Source organism: Diorhabda sublineata, chromosome 8 (assembly GCF_026230105.1).
Source record: "Diorhabda sublineata isolate icDioSubl1.1 chromosome 8, icDioSubl1.1, whole genome shotgun sequence".
Taxonomy (NCBI): Eukaryota; Metazoa; Arthropoda; class Insecta; order Coleoptera; family Chrysomelidae; genus Diorhabda; species Diorhabda sublineata.
Genome location: NC_079481.1, coordinates 19,454,675 through 19,478,240, shown reverse-complemented (window position 1 = coordinate 19,478,240; position 23,566 = coordinate 19,454,675). Strand labels below are relative to the sequence as shown.

At 31.3% G+C, this 23,566-nt stretch overlaps 1 protein-coding gene across 8 annotated transcripts in view; it reads right to left on the bottom strand.

Moving 5' to 3' along the window:
- LOC130447942 (peripheral-type benzodiazepine receptor-associated protein 1) overlaps positions 1 to 23,566 on the bottom strand; it is a 213,551-nt gene that overhangs the window by 28,559 nt on the left and 161,426 nt on the right. For all 8 annotated transcript variants that reach the window (XM_056785002.1, XM_056785003.1, XM_056785004.1 and 5 more), the window contains exons 10-13: positions 21,412 to 21,832; positions 18,934 to 19,295; positions 17,568 to 17,655; positions 5,153 to 5,350 (exon numbers count right to left, since the gene is read on the bottom strand). In XM_056785002.1, the coding sequence (XP_056640980.1) occupies positions 5,153 to 5,350; positions 17,568 to 17,655; positions 18,934 to 19,295; positions 21,412 to 21,832 (1,069 nt within the window). The remainder of the gene's footprint in view (positions 1 to 5,152; positions 5,351 to 17,567; positions 17,656 to 18,933; positions 19,296 to 21,411; positions 21,833 to 23,566) is intronic.

Here is a 23,566-nt window from a genome sequence, read left to right as displayed (position 1 = left end):
ACCCCTTCCCTGAGTAACTCAAGATATGATTCACCATTTAAATTTCCGTTGATGAAGAAAGGTCCGACAATGTGGTCACCTAGGATACCACACCAAACGTTTAACTTTTGGGGATGTTGTGTATGGAATTCACGCATAATATGTGGATCACTTTCAGCCCAATATCTACAATTATGCCTACTTACTAAGCCATTTAATGACCATGAGCATTCATCATAAAAGCAAATATTGTTTAACAATTGTGGATTGTTATTGATAATTTGCGTCTTTGATTCGCAAAACTCTAGACGACGATCAAAATCATCTTCATTCAACTCGTGCACCAACTTAACTTTGTATGGGTGGTACTTGAATTTATGTAGAACTCGGAAAACTGTAGAAGATGAAACACCGATCGCTCTACTTATTGTTGACAACGATTGGGGTTGTTGAGCCTCTAAGCTGACTTGCCCTAAAATTGCCACTTGGATTGCTTCGTTATTTACGAGTCCCTCTCGCTTATGCACTTTATTGCAAACAGACCCTGTTGTGGTAAATTTCTCCATCAGTTGAATTACATACTTATGAGTTGCATGTCTTCCGTCATGTAATTCGTTAAATATTCTAGCAGCAGCTCTTGCACAATTATTATTTTGGTAGTATAAACCTACAATTTCAATTCTTTCTTGCAAAGAGTAAACCATTTCAGAGAAACAAAATAAATAATGTATCAAATTACACTATCAATAGTGACTACAAATTCTAAGTGACAATGTCAAACTTTAATAAAAAGTAGAGTTTTTTGTTGTTTGGATTTTTTAAGTAGAATAAATAGCACAGTTAAAATGTTAAAGAGTTTGAACTGTTGTACAACCCATTTTAGTACAGGCAAATAAGGTGAAAGTAAATAATAAATAAAATTTGTGCTCTTAAAAGAAAAATTGTTTATCTCATAAACTAACCACTTTAACCTACAAGTATTATACATTTTTGAAATCAGCTCAAAGAGGAGTATCCAAATTTTACATAAAAAATATGAAAAGTAATTTAAAAAAATAAAGGGGATGCTGCTAGGGGTGAGGGGGTGGCTTTTCCAGTAAGTTTAAATAAGCCATAATGCTTGCCCCTTCCAACATAAATTGACGTGTTTTTGGATTTTTTCTAAATACCAGTATTACAAAAGTTATTAAAGGTGGATACTTTTATCTGAAAAGCACTGTATATAAGAAGAAACCAAATTAGAAATGAATGGGTACAGAGAAGTAACAAACACTTTATTGCTACAAAAATAAAGAGAAGAATAGGGTGACTCAGTAATTACTGTATAGAAAATACACAAAACTCCATGAATTACGAACTAGTGAATTCCAATCACGAACAGCATCGATCCATAAGAACCCAGAAATTATTTAATAATCGGAAACACGATGTGGTACTAGAAGAAAATAGAAATAATACAAAAACTACAAACAAGAAAAAAAGCAGAAGTGGACATAATGACAAATTAGTGACAGACACATATGAAAGGGTTACAAATTTAGAATTTAAAAGGCGAGAAAGTTGAGAGGAAAGACTAGACGTTAAATTAGATAATTTCATCTCTGCTCTTAATCAAACTTCTTTATAATCATTAGAGTAACTTTTCGATGAATATCTATATATCTGCGTTTTATAATAACAATGAATAAACGTACATTGTTTTAAAAATCTAATATCTATTCTATATCCTAAACATTTATCATTGAAAGTATATTGTATTATCTTACACAATTAATATACTGTCAAAACTCTATAATTGCTAAGTTAAGGTAGCACTACAGCCCTGATTTATACATGCTCCTTGCTCATTATTACTTACCTTGAACATAGGTAGGTGTAGGTGTGGTTGTGTTGTTTTTTTTTGATAATTAATCGTACTCTCTAAGAAAACATTGAATAAAAATTTGTTTTAAGATGTATTAACTTCATTTGATTATGAAATCCTTCTACAGATTATTAGTTAGAAAATTATTCGCTCAATTCATATACGCTATATTTTATTTTATATCCACATTTTTATTATTCTAAACTTCAATTATACCAGTTAAAAATCTCATTTTCATAGTATGAAAACTTGTAAAAAATTTCGGCCCTCCATTTCATTGGCAGAGCCTCAAACATTCATCAACTATTTTATGTTTACGGTGAAATTCCAATCTATCAACAACATCCTCTGTTTATCACTCACAAAAATATGTTGGTTCAGACATATATTTTCATATGAACGTAAATGACTACCAAATGAACTGAAATATGACTTAGCCTAATTTTTTGTAGGCGTTATAAGATTCTCTGGGGTTTGGAATAAAGGGAATGATCGAAAAAAATATATTTAGAAACATAACAAAAGCTGATGGATTAACTAATAATAAGTAGTTTGTTATAATTCCTCCAATATCAATTGTTTGATCTATCATAGGCATAGATACCTCATCTTATAAACACTTCTAAGAATATGTCTATTTTATGCAAGAAAGTATTTATTAAAAGGCAATTGGATAATTATAAATTAGAAGGCATTATACTATGCCGTTATTCAGACAGATGCACTTAATTGTAGTCCTACTGGAAAAAAATGTATCTGCCTGTAAGGGAGTTTGGTTTTATCCGGGTACAAGATGTGAACCGAGCCTTTTTTTAATCCCATTCGTTTTTTTCTGGAAAACGAAAATCCAAAGCAAAAACTATATAGGAAAATAAATTCTTTGCCAATAAAACTATTGAAAAAAAAATTCAATTACAAAGTTTTTTTATAAATAATAATGGTAGACAGAAACGTTCGAACTAGAGTCATCATTTGATTGAATAATGAAAGGTTGTAAAGAGGGTACTGAATACACTGTTTACACAACCATTAAACCAATACTCACAATTATACTGTTTGACGCGCGTTTTGATAACCAAGTTACCGTCTTTAGAGAGTGAAGGTAAACTAAAATAAAATGACTTGACTCACCTGTTTTATACTAAATTTTCCCAACAATAAACCTTCCCCACAAAAATTAATTCCAGCGGGAAAAAACTTCTTAGCGGGAATATTCACATTCATCCTTTATTACTAAACTATAGAGTGGGCTGTAAGGAATTGACCCTTTGTTACTACTCTAACATCTAAATTGAAGATGGGTAAATTTTAACCTCCTTTGATGTAAGTTCATTATTTCCCAGTATGCCGATCCCCGATCCTTGAAGACTTATTGAGATCTAATAATTTGGGAGCTGATGTAATAGAAGAATATTTACAGTCATACAGTTATATGGAACAAAATTATTTCCAGTACAACAACGAAATCTACAAGCAAGAGTAAGGAACAGTAATGGAAAACTGCCTATCCCCGTTTATGGCTGAACTTTTCATGAGTCATTTTGAGAAGCAAATCAGTTAAGAGTGTCAGAATTTTCGTAGGATATGATACAGGTTTGTGGATGATATATTCTCCATATTCGATACGAAGGGAAACGTAGACGTTTTGGAACTCAACTCAAAATATCCATCTATAAAGTTCACCTATGAAATAGAAAATAATGAAGGGTTGCTATTTTTAAATACTTTAGTAATTAGGAATAGTAATAGGTTAGAATTTGATGTATTTAGGAAAAACATTGCAACGTTAAGGTAATCCCGGTTGATTCTTTTCATTGTATCCAACATAATATGGCCAGTCTCCATCTCTTGGTATATCGGTTAATCCACTTTCCACTTACCATCGAAAGATACAATAAGGAAAAGACCTTCATTGAGGATGTAGTTGTAGTCAACGGTTATGAAAAAAAATTGTAAATCAATTGCCATAGGTTTAAGAAATGTGAAACCACTTTTTTCCAAACCTAAAATGAAAAACAAGAAAAATTTGCTCTGATACCTTTCAATCCTCTTTATACAAAAGGATTGGAAGGACTATTTAGCAGAGTGGGTTTCAAATTGGTTTATAAATCCAACAATACATTAAAACAAATTGTTGGGCAATCGTAAGCATAAAATACCAAATTTGGAAAAGTGTGGTATATATGAAATTAGATGTGGTAATTGTGATGGAAAGTATATTGGGCAGACTAAGAGATCCGTTATTGTCCGGTATAAAGAACACGTAGCTCATTTGAACTATGAACGGACATGAAAATCAGGTATTGCCAATTACGCTGCCAGTCACAATCATGACATAAATATTAATAATGTAAAATCCTTAAAAATGTATCCAATAATACTTTGTTGGATGCATAGAAATTGCTAGATGTAAGAGTAGCATAAATAGGGACAAGGGCCTTACAGCCCACTCTATAGTTTAGTTGTCAAGGAATGAATGTGAAGATTCCCGCCAAAGAGTTTTTCCAGATGGAATTAATTTTCGCCGGAGAAGGTTTATTGGTGGGAAAATTTAGTATAAAACAGGTAAGTCAAGTTCTTTAGTTTAGTTTACCTTCAGTCTCTGAAGACGATAAGTTGGTTATCCGAACGGGCGTCAGATATTGTAATTGTGAGTTTTGGTGTAGTGGTGGTGTAAACAGTGTATTCAGTATGAATATCGCCAACGATTCCAGAAATTCCAACTCAGTTGTAAAGAGGGTGACACCACATACTCATATTCTTTTTTGATAACATGTTGTTGTACCCCATTCGTCTCTTAGAGCTTCGGTAGTCTTTTCTCTGTCGCCATCGAACTAATGATTGTTCGTCAATATGTGTTGCACAAATGACATTCCTTCAATGCCATTGTTACCACTAATAGCATTAATACCAAAGAACCAGGCATTTTTCTTCCATATCTGTCTTATGTGCACAACTTTTGTTGGATTTGGTTCTTGTTGAAAGTTCCTGCATAGTAGATTGTTGTTTTATTTATATTAAATTTATATATTATATATATGTGCTGTTAAACTTTAGGACATCATACTCAAATATCGAAGTTTGAGATTTAGTTCAATAATGTGAAGTTTGGAGTGGAAATGTTTGGGATATTGACAATGTATGTTCAAGGTGACTACAAATATCAATGGTAGTCCACAACATGTTTTGTTTCTGTTGTTTTTAATGTTTTTAATGATCAAATTTCATCAAAAATATCGAATAATAAATTTGAATAAATTTCCAATGAAAATTAACTGATATTTTATTCAATGTTCTCTTAATAGTTACCTTGAGGTTGCTGATAATACTGTTGTTGCTGGGATTGTACTTGTTGCTGTGGTTGTTGTTGTTGTTGTTGCTGCTGCTGTTGTTCTGATCTTTGTTGGCCTTGCCTTTGTTGATTTCTTTGTTGATATTGTCTTTGATTACGTCTTTCTAACAATTCGTCTTCGGACATGTTGTCCTCATAATTTTCTTTAGTTATTTCTGCAACGCATCGTTGTGCTAGTATTTAGAAATAGGATTCTAAGAAAAATGATTAGTATTTCTTTGTATGACACCAAGATCTAACTCCAAAATCTATCAAAATTTGCTGCATACCTAAGCATCTTTTACCACAGATGTGGCTCATATGCTAGATATGGAAATTCTTTTTTTTGTAAACAATAACAGAATGGTGAATCATTACATATGTGAAGAATTCGTTCCATTTAGTTCTACCCTCGCTTGTAGCGTTCATCTCACACAAAATGCTTGGTCATGTAGTTACACATAACTGTCACTATGTTGTGTAGTAGAGTGAAATGATGCGGAAAAATATATTTCTGCTTATTGTTTTTGAGCTATCACAAAATGAAATATTTGTGTAAGGATCAGAAGGAAATGCACAAAATTCACAAAACGTACAAATGTTCATTTCTGATAAAAATGTAGTAAGACGTCAAACAATTTATTTTATTCCGCGTCTATTGACATGGGTCAATAAAATGAAACGTCAAATTTGTCACAGTTCTGACGTCATCATTATTTTTTAAATAGGATGCTAGGTTTTTCACACTTTCTGCTGAAATAATAATTTAAGTAAAACACTTACATCAGAAAAAAAAACTGGAAAATCAATAAAAATCAAAATAACTGCCATAACTTTCAATCATCTCTGGAATTATACCTGTTATGTCATGTCTAATTCGTTCCAATAAATCTTTTATATTGTCTTGTCGGTTAACGTATACCCGAATTTTTGAATGTCCTCACAAAAAACATTAAGAAAAGGAAGATTGGGTGACCTAGGTGGCCACTACATCAATTTACGTTTTCCACATCACCTTTCTTCAAATGTTGGTTATCCAGAAGCTTTCGAATATTGAGTGCACCACCTTGATTGGAACCAAATAGTAGAATCCAAATGAAATTTACTGTACCCCTTCTGAATATACACTATTAAAAAAATATATTTATACTAGAATGATTCATGAGGATTTCACAAAATTCCAAACATCTATCCAGATCATCTCTTGATAGTTTGTGAACTAGTTGAACTTTGTATGAGTGCAGCTTTTCTTTCTTCCCTACTAACAACTGACTAACATTTTGATCTAAGGCAATTTCTGTTATAGTTGAGTGAGAGTTGTCTTCTAGCAAAATATCTGTTTTTGGAGCACCCATCACGTTTTTCATTTCATTGAATTTTGCAACAATATTCCTTACTGTTCCTATGGTCTCTCGCGCTGGGTGTACGACAACTGTTTTACTTGTTTCTGTTTAGGCCCATTTATTCAATTTTTCTTCATGGGTAATGGTTAGAATGTTAACAAAAAGTGCGTAGGTAAAACTTGGAACCTTTTGAATATAATTATGTTCTTTTTCAATGGAACATTTTACTTTTGAATAATCTCGAACTTAAATATTTTTATTCCATAAAGATGGAAAGTATTGATATAAATTGGTCCAATTATTATGAGTTTGCAATATTTAATTGAATCGTGTTAATTAAAACATGTTAGTTATGGAAATGTTTGTAACGAGTTTTTCACTACAAACTGACCCCTTTCTATTTTGTTACAAAGGGAGATGAATAAGAATCTTCCACACAAATGTTATACAGAAATGAATAATTTTTTTTTTCGTTTTGGTAGCTATTAGATAATTTAAATTATAATTTTTTTTATTCTGGGAATGATCTCGTTGCTAATTATTAGTTTGTTTGCTTATGAAAACTCTCTATTTAGCCATCATAGCACTGGCCATTAAATGCCTTATTTGATGTATTATACGTACGTCAGCGTGATTAGAGGGTTGATATAAATTTTGGCTTTGGATAGTCGTCATTGTTAGTTTGAGTTTAACACGATTATTATTGTCTACTTTAGAAACTTTAGGTACAAATCAAACACTTGAGGTAAGTTGAACATCTCTATCATTTTGGTTAGGGAATCATCATTTTGTTTATTTTCATCTGAGTATTTACGAAGAATAGACAAAAGACAGATAGAAGAACTTCTAAAATGGTTTGTGAACGTTTTTTCTTGAGATAAAGTGGAGCTATTTTCTGATGATGATATTGGTGATGCTGCTTCTGAGCATAGTAATCATCAAACTGAGCAGATAGTGATACTGAACAATCTTTTATTTTCGCGGATGAGGGAAATTATTCCTGTTGGAGAGATGCGAGATCCTCTTTTTGTCAGATAAAACAGAGTGGCTGAAGTATTGACCCGTTACTCCTTAGAGAAAGACTCGACTCGACAATTTTATTACTCAATTACCTCGTGTGAGAAGTGCGGCTAAACAAACAAACAGCTAAAAGAGTTTTGAAACCTTTTTTTATTATCAAACAATGAGAAGAATAGTAAATTTCACGAATCAGAAGAAAAGTAGAGAACCGAAAGACTATCAATTTCATTTGAGTGTCTTAAACTCTGACAATGCAAATATAAGAATAAACAACTTGGCTCCAATACAGAATGTTTTTATTCAATTTCTAGAGATGTTCTGTTAATTGCAATGTCAGAGAATATGTGACAATTGACGAGATGTTAGCGAAATACGGCTTAGTTAATGTACGTAAATTTTAGGCGCATAAAGTAATGTTATTTTCTTTATACAATTTCTATTCATGGGGTGAATTGCTAGACAATGTCTCTTACGTTCTTATTTTATTTAAACACTATACACACTAACTTCTAACTGCACTATACAAACTTATATTTATTCCAAAATTATTTCCAAAACTTCTAGGAAATAAAGAAAAAAACAAATTCGCCTTCGTAACATTATCCCCACCTTAGATGGAAGTTCCTCGAACTCATGGATATGCATTCCATGAATTCTACGAAGGCGGGATTAGGCTCTTCTCTCAACTGGTCCATTACCGAATTTCTGATCTGATTGTGGATATAATGCCGTTGTCTTAGTCTTCTTCATTTTGGAACATATGGATCTCGTAGTTTCTTCCTTGACACTGTGGACTTCCAAAGGCACCATATCCACTGATAAATTCTTTCACGAATACTTCCGCCACAGTTGTGGCCTCTTGATTCTGGATCATATGAATTTCTACCTACTTTGTAAAATAGTCCATCACGACTAGTATGTATTTACCACCTCTGTCTTTAGTCGGAATTGGTCCAACCATATTTGAAGCAATCTTTTCGAAAGGGCTTGCAATATTATACTATTTCATGGGTGCCTTTCTCTTGCGATGTGGCCCATTAGTCGTAGCACAAGTTTTACATTTCTTACGCCAGTCCTTCACATCGTTGGAGCTGTTCATTTAATAAAACCTTGTGTTTGACGGCTGATGTTGTATCAGTTTTAACTCCTTTCAGTTCAAGTAGATCTTGATTCAGTCTCTTCGATCAAGAGATATTCTCCCTATCTCCTTTTATCAGCTGTGTTCAAGGATTGGCCAGCTAATTATATAATCTATTCTAATCGGTAATGGAAATTGTTGGTTATCCTCGTTTGGTGGACTGTATACGTTACTGGTACGCAGGATCCAGCACTGGTTTCCTTTTTGATGGTTATCGGGTTATCGTTTACATTTATCACACGTATTGGGATCTCCTTCGCCGACGTATCTAAAACTTTTCCAATTAGTACTTATTGCCAACCAACAATAGTAGCGGCGCAACTATCATGGTTTCGCTTCGGTAGAATAGTACTCTCAGATGGCTGAAAGAATAATTATTCAGAACTCACTTCAATGGTTCTGTTTCTAAAGTCCAATTGGAAACCATGAAGATTCATTACGTCCATTCCTAGAATAACACACATACACTGTCATTGCGACATCTGAGAAAAGCTATCAGTATGAGAGGGTCTTTGGAACGATCCTGGGTCGGTGCTGCCCCACTCTATAGGCGTTCTTGTTTTACCTTTTAACAAGTTAACGATCTGGTCCAATTTATCCTCGTCACCTTCTTGTATGGTTCCATTCCCGGTATAATCTGAAGCCTTTGTAGCTGCATCATATTCAAGAGCAGCTGTAAGGGTATCTACTAAGGTTTTCGGATGGGTTAAAGTAAGCGTCTTCTGCTTATCTAGATAGAAGTTCTATCATAAATCTTTCCAAGCAACTAACACTCGCTCTTACAAAAAAACGAGAATCTGTTCCAACAGTACTCATACCTCTTCCTCAAAAAATTATTGATATCACTAGAATTCCAGTACAGTAATACCAACAACAGAAACTGACCAAACATACAAAAAGTAATTTTAATCCATCAGAAAAAATCGTTCTACAAAGGTACAATGTATGACATGTGTCAAGCATAAGCACAGTGGGGTACATGTATATCTTGTGGAACCCATAATGGAGAGTCCAATGAATAACGATTGTTTTATTTATCTCCTAGAAATATGAAACTGATATTTTCAATAAAATTTGTACGACTTGATTTCTTTTTTAGAAAAATTCTGTATCGTTAAAAGAAATCTAACACTCGACCTTATACATTATAAAACGGACTCGACTTATCACCAGTTAAAAATCTTCTCCATAAGAAATTTTTTCATCTCTGTTAGTTGCAAAATTAACGAGGCGGTCAGATTATAGTGAGAAACTAGATACTAATAATAAACAAAGAAAACGACTCAATATTCCATCCGATTCTGTTGAAAATATCTAGCATATGAACCAGCGTACTGCCTATTTCTTTCTAAAAAGCTGGCCAACAAGATAATAATTCAGTCATGCCTATATCAAAGATCTACTTCTACTAGAATTGGAGTATGTATTGTTTAATGTTGAATTGTATAACGTTGCCTTAATGTTTTGCTAACAAAAATTATGATACTTTACTACTTTATTTGAACGCACCACTTCTATAAAGATACTTCAGTAATCATTTGCTCATATATTATTAATATAATTTCGGTGTAGATAATAATTTCAAATTGAGTCGTTAGTTCAATGTTTTTAATCAATTCTACGATATTCGGAAATAGTCATCGAAAAACTTTTAGAATTTATTGTTTTCTTAAAAAAGTGTTAAATAGAAGTTAATGCGTGAAATATTAACCTGGTGGAAACAATTGAAATTTTGATTTTATAAAAAAAGCATAAACAATCGATAAGAACTAGAACTAGGCTGTTTAACAGAACTTGTCTAGGCAAGAAAACGTTTCCATTCACATTAAGTCAACTTTCGAATCCACAATGTAAATAATTAATATTCTCATTATTAACTGATTTTATTTTGAAAAACTTCAATATAAACTCATTTACACACTTATTTATGGCGGTTTATCGGAGATGAGTATTTGAACAGTTTAGTTTACACTAATCACAATATTTTTATCGAACAAAATTTGGTTTCAATGGTTTAATGGACTAAATCAACTCATAAACTGGAAATTATTCTTACCTCAAAAATGTTTCGCTTTAAATCATAAGTTCATAAGGTAGAATCATTTGACATAATTGAAGGGGGCCACTTTACTTCTTAGACTTATAATCTGATATTGACAAGTAGCATACTGATACCTGGGCGCCAGCAGACAGGGACAGGGGGGGCATGCCCCCCCTGGAACCGTGAGAGTTCAAAGAAACTTAATGAACAAAAACTAAAAATTAACTAAATACTAAAAAGGTGAATAAAAATTCTGTTTTATTTGTACATACTCAAAAAAAATAAAGTTTCCGCAACTTTCGTTTTGTGAAATAATGGATTTACTTCAACTTTTATTTAATTTTTCAGTTTCAAAAATATGTTCTGCAAGTAGCAAATATTAACATAGAGTCAGTTTTTGAAAGAATGTTTGTGATTGGTCAATGAAATCACTCAATAGCTTTGCGTTAAATTTGTTAAATGTTGAATTTGCTCAGTCGTCAGTCTTCTGTCACATTTAATTGAGTGCGCGTCGACAATTGACAACACCGCAAATTATTATCAGTGAGTTTTTAAGTGTTTTAGATAAATAAAACGTGAATGAAAATATCAAATCTTTGTCTTTGCCCTTATAACAAAAAAAAACTTTCATGTCAAAGACCACGTGGTGGCGGGTGACGCTCGTCGAAAAGGTTCTGTTTTGCGAATATTTATTTAATTTTCGAATTTAAATCACAAATAAATACACCCGGATGCCCAATTAACATCAAAGAAAAAAAATTGTGACTACCTTTTTCGTTCGAAAACAAATTGCTAGAGTCAGCCAATTATCAAATTGCAAAAGTTTTGTCTATGTATGAATAATTTTTTTTAGTTTCTAGTTAACTTCTGGTTTTTGAAGCTGGTTTCTAAATTTATTTAAAATTCATTCATTTAATGATTCAGGATTCAATTTTTGCTTTTTGCGATTAAAAAGCATTAATCTAAATTAAACAGTATATTTACCTGTTTTTATATCTTCTGGCATTTCGTAAATTTTCTGTCTCAATCGATTCACCTTTTTTGCCATAAATTCAATATAAATTTTAACTTTATGTTTAATATTGTTTTAGACTAAATATTTCGTTACAACTTTTGAGTTCAGTGTGAAAATTCAGCAAGATTTGAAAGTAGAATATTTTAGGTAGGTTTTTAATATTCAACCAAAAACATTTTCTTTCGTGTTGTAAGTACTGATGTTGTTTTTAGGTGGTTAACAAGAAACAAAATGGACATAAGAAATTTTTTTAAGAATAAACGGCAAAAACTTAATCATGATGATGATGATAATGATAACTCTTTAAATCAACAGCAAGGAATAGATGGAAGCAAAATTTCTCCTCTATCTAGCCCAAGCGTCTCTGCAAAGACGCAAGACAATTTGTCAGATATTGGATATTATATCGATACAAACAAGGTCGATAGTTTAAATGACAGAACGAAATTCCTGCTCCTATAAAATCCATGGAAACCAGAAAAAAATTACAATTATAAGGCTGATGTTCCTCCAGGGAAAAGGCAGTTCCTTTACGATTGGTTTAATCTCCCTGAATGGCTGGTATACTCCAAGAATGAAAGAGGAGCGTTTTGCAAAACGTGCGTTATTTTTAAACCATAAGTCTCAAGAGATTTGCAGGGAGGTTTCATAACATGTGCTTTCTCAAATTTCAAAAAATCTCATGAATATGCCTCACATGGCTTCTGAGTGGCACCGCGAGTCCTCAGAAAAAGCTGTCTGTAATAAACAATGAGCAGCTTAGTGTCGAGGCTCAAATCAACGATCAAGTTCGAACGGTTATAGAACAAAATAAATCCAAACTCAAATCTATATTTTCAACAGTGGTTTTCTACGCTACTCACGACTTGCCACTTAAAGGCAAAACATATGAAAGTGCTGTTTTCAATGACCTTCTGCACTTCAGGGAAGAATCTGGTGATAAAATTTTGGAAGAACATCTCAAAACTGCACCAAAAAATGCAAAATACATATCACATGGTATTCAAAATGAAATAATTGACACATGTGCCACAACTTTAAGAAATGATCTGGTCAAAAAAATAAAAGAGAATGAATTTTTTTCAATTTTAGCAGATGAAACCATAGACATAGGTGGTACAGAACAGCTATCCCTTGGTGTAAGATACTAAGACAGAGAAGAAAAAATGATTAAAGAAGAGTTCCTTAGATTTACACCACTTCAAAACGGACTCGATGCTGAAACAATAGCAAATGCTATAATTGAAACGTTTACAAACTGGAAATTAAACTTAGAACAAGCTGTGGGACAAGGTTGCAGCACGATGGCTGGAAAGTTAAGCGGTGTGCAGAAAAGAATTAACAACAAATTCCCGATGGCTAATTATTTTCATTGTGCCAGCCACCGATTAAATTTGGCTATTAATTATGTCAGTGACATATCGCAGATAAGAAACACTGTAGGGACCATAAAAGAGGTTACTAAATTTTTTAAGGAGACTTCCGGAAAAAGAAGTATTGTGGGACTTTGTGTGAAACGAGATGAACGGAGGAGTACAAGTCGATAAGAAAATTTCACGAAAAGTTTACTTTAAGCAAAATGTGCATTACGAATCTTATTGCTCATAATCATGTAATGTTTTTGCCAAGTGTGTACAAGCAATACAGATTGCCTTATGCTTGTCACCAACAACATGCACCATTGAAAGATCCTTTAGGTAATCATTATTGTTCTCGTATAACTTTTTTTTTAACATTATGAACTAATTTTGAAAATTTTACTGTTTTTCAGCATCATGAGGAGAGTGAAAACTTGGGTCCGGAACTAGGCCGGGAATAATAGACTAAGCGGCCTTTGCCTTATGTCTGTATACAAAGGTACAATAAAACAAAATAGAGAAGATTATCTTAATGTTTAGATTTATTCTGCAAAGAAAAAAGAAGATTGCAGTTTTTATTCAAATGAATTATTTACTGTTAAATCCTATTCTTTTATATTTTTTGTTAATTAAACTTTTTTGGAATTCCTCCTTTTATTATTTCTTTCTTCATTATAATCGAATGAATGAATAGTTATTTTTTATATTTCCATTTGTTTGACAGTTTTCTTTATTTGTTAAACAATAAACAAGTACATTTATTTTCAAACTCTAACAATACTGAAATAAAAAGATGTTTGATAAATCGTATTTTTTATATTTTTTTATTTAATTGAAGTAAGTTGCCCCCTCTGTATAGTTTTTTGGCGGCGCCAGTGTACTGATATCAAACGATATATCACCTACCTATACATGAATATCAGAACAAAATTTGTTTCAACCATACTAAAAATGTTTAACCTTATTGGTCATATCACAAAAAGAAGCATTTCTTAATTCAAAGTATTTAATGAAATTTATGGATAATCAAATTGATAGCTTTCTCCTTACTATATGTAAACCATTCATAGAAATCAAAAAGGACTTTGTCAACAATTATCAAATTATTTTGATAGAGGACATGATGTATTATCATATTTCATCAAAGTAAAATCTGAAGAATCAAAAATAATAGAATAGAATAATAATAAGTAATATTACAAAATATGAGGTTCTTTGTAATAATTATGAAGCTATTTATATATGACAAACATCTATATATTTAGAAAATAGATTAGGAAGTCAGCAGATCGATAAAAACTGCATTAACAAACTATAAAATAACAAAATAATATACATCATATTATGAAAATGGGAAAATCTTTGAAATGGTAAAATATAAAAATTAAAAATCGTTGAAACAGTAGAGTATAAGAACAGGGTAGTTTTAGAAAAACATGAAAAAGCTCTGAATGATAATTGGAGACCTTGACAATTTGAGTAAAATCTATTATTCTATTGAAAATACTTCCATGAAACTGTAAATAATTTACTTCTTTTTGTGTTATGACAATTGAGGATAAAAAACTTTAGGAATATTGAAAACAGATTCTATTTTCCGACTCATGTAGTAGTACTCCAATGATATGAAAAGCATATATTTTTTAATAAATATGAATTGAATCGAGCTCTTTGTCAGCTAGATTATGAGGGTTAAGTGTTTTCTTAGTATGTTTCTGAATGATCTTAATTTTAGGTCTCTTCTGGTAAAAAATTAGGTTTTTTAATAATTTTTTTTTTAAAGACAAATGAAAATTGTTATTTTTATATATAATTATATAATATACCATACTGTATATATATATATACAGTATGGTGCAAATGAAAGGAATAAATTCGTTATTTTGTAAGCCGACGACTTTAGGCAAAAACCCCAAAACCCATCGATTTTTATTTATAAACGAGTTATTCGTAAGGATAACTTTTTATTTATGACGTCATCTATATGAGCGTGATGACGTCATCGCTAAAATTTTTAAATGGAAATGTGGGTGTTGTAATAAATTATTTGAAAGGTCTTTTAAATACCTATTCAGTCCTATCAATATGTACAGTAATTGATTTGCGTATTATCACAAATATTATTTATGAAATTTCCACAGATTTCTTAATATGTATCAAGTATTGGTATGATGTATTTATTGACACACAAAAATAAATTTTGTAAAGGCCGTCACTGGTAATGAAATGTCTTATCTACCTACTTTTTACCATTTTTAAAAATCTAGTTACCTTATGAACATCAACATTAACACTTGGACATAATTAACTTTCTGTCAAATGATTGATAGTATTAGACGAATTCAAAAAGGCTTTGTATCCATCAACATGAAGCCGACTGAAATGCAAAGAATTGAAATTCTAATAATGATTCATCATGGAGATAAAGCACGTACGCAGAAAGAAGTATGTACGTTATTTGATAATAAATACTCCAACCGAGAACCAATTTCACAATCCACTATAAACAAAATTGAGAAGAAATTCAGAGAAACGGGTCATGTTAAAGACCTCCCTAAAAGTAGAAGAAAACCAATATCAGAAAACAAACAGCTAGATGTTTTGTTAGTCTTTCAAGGTAATCCCCACACCAGTTCACGGCAAGTTGCATTAAATAATGACATGACTATTCATCAGTTCTTAGAAAGCTAAAGAAGGAAAAGTGGCATCCCTATAAAGTAAGTTTAGTACAAGAGATTATGAAAGATGATTTTGATAGACGAATTGAGTTTTGTGAAATTTTGATGGAACAAAATAACAGAGATACGATGTTTTTATAATAGGTTCTTTTCTCGGATGGAGCTACATTTCTACTAAACGGTCATGTCAATCGTCAAACTTATCGGTACTGGGCTACAGAAAATCCACACTGGATGCAAGAGTACCGTACTCAATACCCAGAGAAACTTAATGTTTGGGCAGGAATCATAGATAATAGGATTATTGGGCCATACTTTTTCGAAGAAACCTTAACAGGTCCTCGATATTTAGAATTTCTTCAAAACTTCTTGCTACCTGAATTGAACCGGCTGTTTTCAAACAGAAATGATTTATGGCTGCAGCAAGATGATGCGCCTCCACACTATGCTGTATTGGTGCGCAACTATTTGAACAACGTCTTTCCAAATCGGTGGATAGGTTGAAGAGGAACAATAGAATAGCCGCCTAGGTTACCTGATTTGATTCCTCTTGATTTCTTTTTATGGGGATACTTGAAAAGTAAAGTGTACCAAAATAGACCACAAAATATCAATGATCTCAAAGAAAGGATACGTATTGAGATTGCACAAATAACTCTGGAAGTTATAGAGAAGGTTCGAGAAGAATTTCACAGCACGTATTTCTCATTGTATTTTAGCTCAACGTAAACAATTTGAGCACTTAATTTAGGTTTCGTTGTATTTAATGAGTAATATTTATTAAATATTTATTGTTATAATGGAATTTTATTAATTTTTTAAACAAATACAAAAATCAATTACTGTACATATTGATATGGCTGAATAGGTATTTGAAAGACCTTTCAAATAATGACTTACATTACACGTATTACATTACATGTATTACACCCACATTTCCATTTAAAAATTTTAGCGATGACGTCATCACGCTCGCATAGATGACGTAAAAAATAAAAAGGTATATAATATATATATATATATATATATATATATATATATATATATATATATATATATATATATATATATATATATAATCACTCATATTAAAGTAAAAATTGACAAATTCCAGACTTTATTATCAAGAACATTTAGAAACATAAACATATCAAAAGGTCTAAGAAATAAGAACTTAAGAAATTTATATATACAGGTGTATCTTTGAGGTAAGAAGATGTGAAAAAGAGATTCCGCAAAAAATATAAGTATTTTAATTTTTTTTTAAAATTGAGCCTGATATTTGTAATAAACGATCAAAATTATTTGAAAGTCGTGCGGGCATATTGAGGATGATGACGGTTTATATCAAAAAACAACAATGACACTTCATCGTGTAAGTGATGGTTCGATACTAAAAAAACGTTGGGTATATACTAAGTAAAGTAACGTGACGGTTCTATGTCAAAAAGGTACAGGCATTATTTCAAATAATTTCTTTGGGGTGTTAATTGCAGGTATTCTCAAATTTGAATATCTTGTTTTAAATTGAATAATTGATTAATGAGTTATAAATTCATCTTAGTGCCAATCAACATAAATTGAACTGTCGTCGTAAATAAAAAGCCAGATATTTTTTTGTATCATGTGAAATCTCGGAAATTCTACTAATTATCTTCTACAGATAACCACTTGGTTTCAAATACTTAATTTTATGGTTCAGTGTTCATTTTCATTTATTCATAATTATTGTTAATGCGATAAAATATTGTTCATTGTGTTCGCAAAAAAAAATAAAAATAGATATAATCGTTGTTTTACCAATAGAAGGAATTCCTCCCTGTTGTCGATGACCAGTGGAATTGGGAAATATTTCTTTGTCACTCAAATTTTCCTCTGGTTCGATAACCTAATAAAAAATTGAATTAATGCAATACATTTGCAATTGCAGTAACAAAAATACAACAATTTATTCTTTTTTGGAATTTTAGTTTCACAAATCGTTCTAAAATTTGTTAAATGTATACGACGTTACCATTGTCACTAGATGGTGATGTTATATTCAGTTAGTGACATGAACCTATCACATATCCCATGTATCACTTCTACCCATACTCATTAGCTCATGTAACGTTTCCACGGCTTCTTAACAAAAAGCAAGGAAGCATCTATTGCATTTAGAAGACAATTGTGTGAGCGACAAAAAATTTAAACCATTCTTTCTAGCAATACTAATATACCGACATTAAATAATAAATGAAGTCGGTTGAAACACTACTATGGGTTAAAGGTAATCAGTACAATATCAACAATGATATTAATAAAATCTTTTTTTTTTATCTTAATGACATATATAAGTAGAATTTCAATATGTATTCCTCCTTATGTCTTCAATATCTAGTTATAATAATGTGAGTAGGACAATAATTGTCATATGATCTATCTTGAGTATTTCAACTTAGAATTACAGAACGAAGGTGACGAATGCGTAGTTCTGTTAACCTAACTATATCTTGATATTCATGTTTTCAGCAAATTATTGTAGATACATGAATGAGATTTTTCCAACCTAGCCATACATATCTCCGTTCTTGCTACCTACTAGTTTTACACAACATAAATATTTTGCAATTTTGATATGAAACATTTCCGATATTTATGGAAATCGGTAAAGCAAGATTCTACATTTTTACATATTGATCATTTTTTGCAGCATTAGTACTAACGTTCTGTCTATATTTGTTTTGTAAAATTTTTATATCATAACTGAAAATATAGTTGAGCATATCTTCTCTGCTTCTAAAGGATGTTTCAATTCCTACGATCTCGCAACTAGTTAGTGTAGTGTAGTAGTGTAGTAGTGAGGCACATCTCTGTAATATTAATTAACTTCCAGGTTGCCCCGGCCTCGATATCACAGACACATCAGCCATTTTCATGAGTTAGTAATATGTCGTAGTCTAATAAGTGCATCCCTCAAGTATATCAGATTTTCTACGGTTGTTTTGGTAAAATTGCAAATTTTTTTTCATGATATTGTATTCGCTTCATTCAATGCTACTCTTCTACTGCAAATGTGGACAAATATACCACAATTGATGTATCGGATTCAAATTGTTATTATAAATAAACAATGTATGATAATCTGTTACAAATATTTGACTTTTAGTGATGTGAATTAACTCACCTGTTGTCCTGACTGTTGCTGTTGTTGTCTTGGCATTTGTTGTCGAAGATGGGCAGGCATTACTGCAGAATGTGGTTGTTGTCTAGATTTCGCAGCTCCGCCTCTCAGAACACTAAGCGGGATAGGAGTAGGGACGCTATCGGTCGACTGGCTATCTCTAGCTTTAGTGCGTACAGTTACGTGTTTAGGATTTAAACCAAGTAACTTGCTGATATCGATGAGTGCATGATCACCAGTAGGACTGTCAACATCAGTAACTTTTTTTCCATCGGCGTATACAGCGTAACCTGTTATTGCTGATCCCGGATGGTGAGGGTTTAAAATGGGATGCCAAGTAACTAAGAGTGTTCCATCTTGTGGACCTAAGAAGACCATTTTCACTTTTAACAGTAGTAAAATATGCACTTTTGATGAAAATCAGTATCTCATCTGTTTCAAATCATAAATATAATAAGATTAACGAATAAAAGTAGAAATTATCGAAGCATATATAACTTCAACAGATGAATAATTGTTGGAACATGAAATATAAAAGAGGAAGTTATACAAAGTTGAGATTGAAGGAAAGAACGGAAAGGAGAAAAAAATATGATCAACCTTGAAAATCAAATTATAGAACATTTTAAAGAATTGTCAATGAACATGAGAAGGGACAGGTACAAACATGACAAATATGATATGTAAATGGAACAATCGAAAAATTTTAATAGAGTTATGTATAAAAAAAATGTTGAGGAAAAGTGGGAGTATATCTACGCTAAAAACGTTGACAAAACTAAGTAGTTAATTGGATAAATTCAGGAATCGTTTAAAGAGGAATGAATATCTAATACCTAAGTATAGAAAAAACAAGAAAGCATGGAGACACGGAAATTCCAAAACAATTTAAGAAAATGTCATACTAGTAATACTTGAAAAGGAAACATTTAATGGTTATTGAAATGATAGAGCTATATGCCCCCCATTATTTTCTGTAAAATTCTACCCATAGTTGTTATAAAGAAGATGTACTAAGACAAATATAAATAAGATCAAAGGCCACATACTTAAAATAAAAACTAGAAAAAGGTAATTCACTGCAAATTAATAAATATAAGGAAATGAAATAGAAATAAATTCTGAGAAAGGAAACCAGTCTCACTTATCTATTTCCATATTGAAATATTTGATGTAGAAGAAAAAAAAAACGATCAAGTTGACACTTCATGTTCCGAGAGTAGAAACAATGTACAAACAAATTTATTCAAAAATATATGGGACTAAAATCTAAGAGGAATCAGAACTAGACATAAAAATTAAAATAATATCGTGGCTCACACACATAACGGAAATATAAAAATAGTCAAAAATATTTCAAATTGTTATATAAATACCAGTAGAAAGAAAGGTAAAGAAGTTTCTAAAAATAATGAGAATTATAGATTTACAAATAATCATATTATCCCTCACAATTAAACACCAGGATGAGAGAAAAATGTTGTTTTAAAGAATATAGGCAACAATTATCTAAAAGCTGTAGATTGACTTTGATGACAGGTTGTGAGTCAACGTACCACCCTAGGTGGTAACAACTTACGCCATATAAAACATGTATTTCATTTACTTCAGAACCACCAATATTCGTTAAGTTTCACACGTTGACTGCCGACTAAGAAATAACTCCCAATTCACCCCGAGGAGTTTTTTGTAAAATTCAACTAAGAAATAAAGCTTTTTATAAAAAGGCCATATTTTTTATACCTTTCACTTTATATTTAAATTAGTATTTTTAATATTTTAATGCGATTAAATGAATTTATGGAAATTGCCTTTGCCACCAACAACGTCTAGCCAAAAACGATTTGAAAAAAATTTAGTGCTATCAAGTAATATTAATATTAATGCAATTATTAGACTTATGAATTTTTTTATTATTTTTCTCTATCAATGTTGCTGTTAAAAGAATCAATTATTCCAATTTCTATCAATTTTTAATTATAATGTTGATACTGATGTTAGCTTAAAGTTGTGAATAAAATAACAATCGTTCAAAGCTGTCCATAATTTTTTACAAAAAGTAATAAATTGAATTAAGAAACATCCAAGAAAAATTTTTGTTTGGAAGAGTAAAAAATATATACTTCAGAGGTTGTAAGTTTATTTACTAGTTGCAAACTTCATTGCCATCCCTCGCGATAGCAAAATCGTTCTTGACTTGTAAATGTTACTTACATCCCTTATAGTATAGATAATTATTGATACACAAGTGATAAGAAGTCTATAAATTGTAATGAATATATATTCGAATTTAATTGATTATCACTGATAGTTCACAACCTTCAATTCGATAATATCATTTTTCGTAAATTATGTATGTATTACATTGTATGTATTTATGAAAAATGATTTTTAGCTAATAGTGAGGAATAAAGTATGAGAATTGTAAATAATACTTGTTGAGCAATACAAATAAAATCATTAGCTTTAAATCATATTTACCAGGTTCGACTAAAATATCACTCGGTGGATCAGGTAAACCTTTTGGTAGAGTTCTAAAATCAGTATGAGCTGCTGCCGGCATAGGTAATTCTTCAGCTAAATTAGCTACATTTTGTGCAGTTCTGTGATGTTTTGCTCTTACAGTGACCCTGTACTGTGTATTAGCAGCTAATCCGGTGATAGTATGACGATAAACGCCTGGTTTTACAGTCCTTACTTCCACATTATTAACGCAAACTACATGCTGGTGATTTGAATTCGCTGGCAACCAACTTATCACCGCTGACGTTGAAGTTATATTCGAAGCTCTCACCGCACTGGGTCCCAAAGAATGAGTGTCTCTACCAATTATCATGGTGCAAGCTGCATCTCTTGAAGTTCTTCTATTAGCAGTAACTGATCGCACACTGATACGATGTGGCTAAAAACATAAGATAGTAACTCTGTAATTTCGAACAATTGATTGAGATTAACAATTGGAAACAATGTTAATTCATGGATTGTTTATTTTAGCTTTTTATTATTACTTTTATGTTTGGAAAATACTATAAAATATTAAAAACTATATTCGATAACTTTTGTATGAAAGTTTGAATTTTCTTCGAAGTTCCACACTTATCCAAGTATCTACTTACCATTGCTTACGCTGATGATATGTTTCAAGATTAATTAAATTATGAATATTTTTTGGACATTTTTTACCAGCATACAGAACATTGTGTTAAGTCAATTGAAATGTTTTATTTTTTTGATGTGTAGGGGGGGTCAGTGTAAAGCTAAGAACAAGTTTGTGGGGTCTGGCCATTTTTGTAGATCGTTTTTTGAGAAACAACTTTTATTCGTAACATTTTTTCATTAAGTCAATAGCTAAAAGTTTTACAGCGCTCCGAAGTAAGTACTATTTTTACTATACCCACATTATACGTGTGTACTAATAATATGTCATCAGTTATTGTTTTTTTTATTTTTTTATTTTTTATTTTGTTATTATAACTTATTTAATTACAAATTTTGCAATATTATTAAAAATTAATTATTGACTCTTTTTCACTCCATAACAGGATTTAACAATTATTGATTTTTAAAATAAATTTAAATTTGATGGCCGTTACCGAGAATACTGTTCATATATACTGTAGAAAATACCCAAGTGACCATGAGGGAACAAAAGAACAGCTCCCTGCTATTGTTATTATTATTCCTAACCTCTCTAATTGCAAGAATAGCTTATAATATTGTGTTGAAGTTATCGTTCAACCTATATCTTTTAGTTGTGTTACATATTTTTCCACGTGCGGGATGTATTTTATTCTGTTTTTAATTTTAGACATGATTTAAACTTCAGTGATAACTATATTTTTTGTATTAGCATTTAGACTTTTTAAGCGTGATTTTTCTATTATTCCATCATGAGTGATTGTTTTATTTGTAAAAAACCTTTAGGTGAAAATAAAATAAGAACTGTGAAGGCAAAAGATGTAAAAACTTTACTAGACCGAGCTGTAGCAAAAAATGATGAGGTTAATGAAAAAATATTACGGACTGTTTCGGAAGTTACTGTACATGTTACGTGTTATTGTTATTACGTGGATAATCGAACTGATATGTTCGTCGTCGCAGCTGCAGCGAATAAAAGTTGTTCCTCAAAAAACGAACAAAAATGGTCAGATATCATTTTTTCGTAAAATGATAAAAAAAAGTTATATCGAAAAATATAAATTTTTTTCTGAAGATTTCTGAAGATTTTCGCTTATAACTTTTTTATTTATAGTTCTACGACAAAAAGTTACTGGACCAAAGTTGTAGAGAATTTAATTTGCAAGAAAAAATGTTGGACAAGGGTGACGACCCCTCAAACTTGGTTTTAGCTTTACACTGACCCCCCCTACACATAAAAAAAAATTAAATTGCGTCTTCTAAAAAACGCAACCCCAAATGTAACTTTTCATTGGACTAGTTGTATGAATTAATCAAGAAAGGTACTTTGTCTGGAAGAGACACCACCCGGATCTCATTGCAATTAACATTTGAAATCGTTATTGCCTTGGGCTTCGATATCAAAATAATCGTTTTAGAAAACCTGACCCATGGTTCCTATAAATTATAAAACTTCGAGCTGTCATAACATAAGTTTCCGATCCACAATTTAACAAAT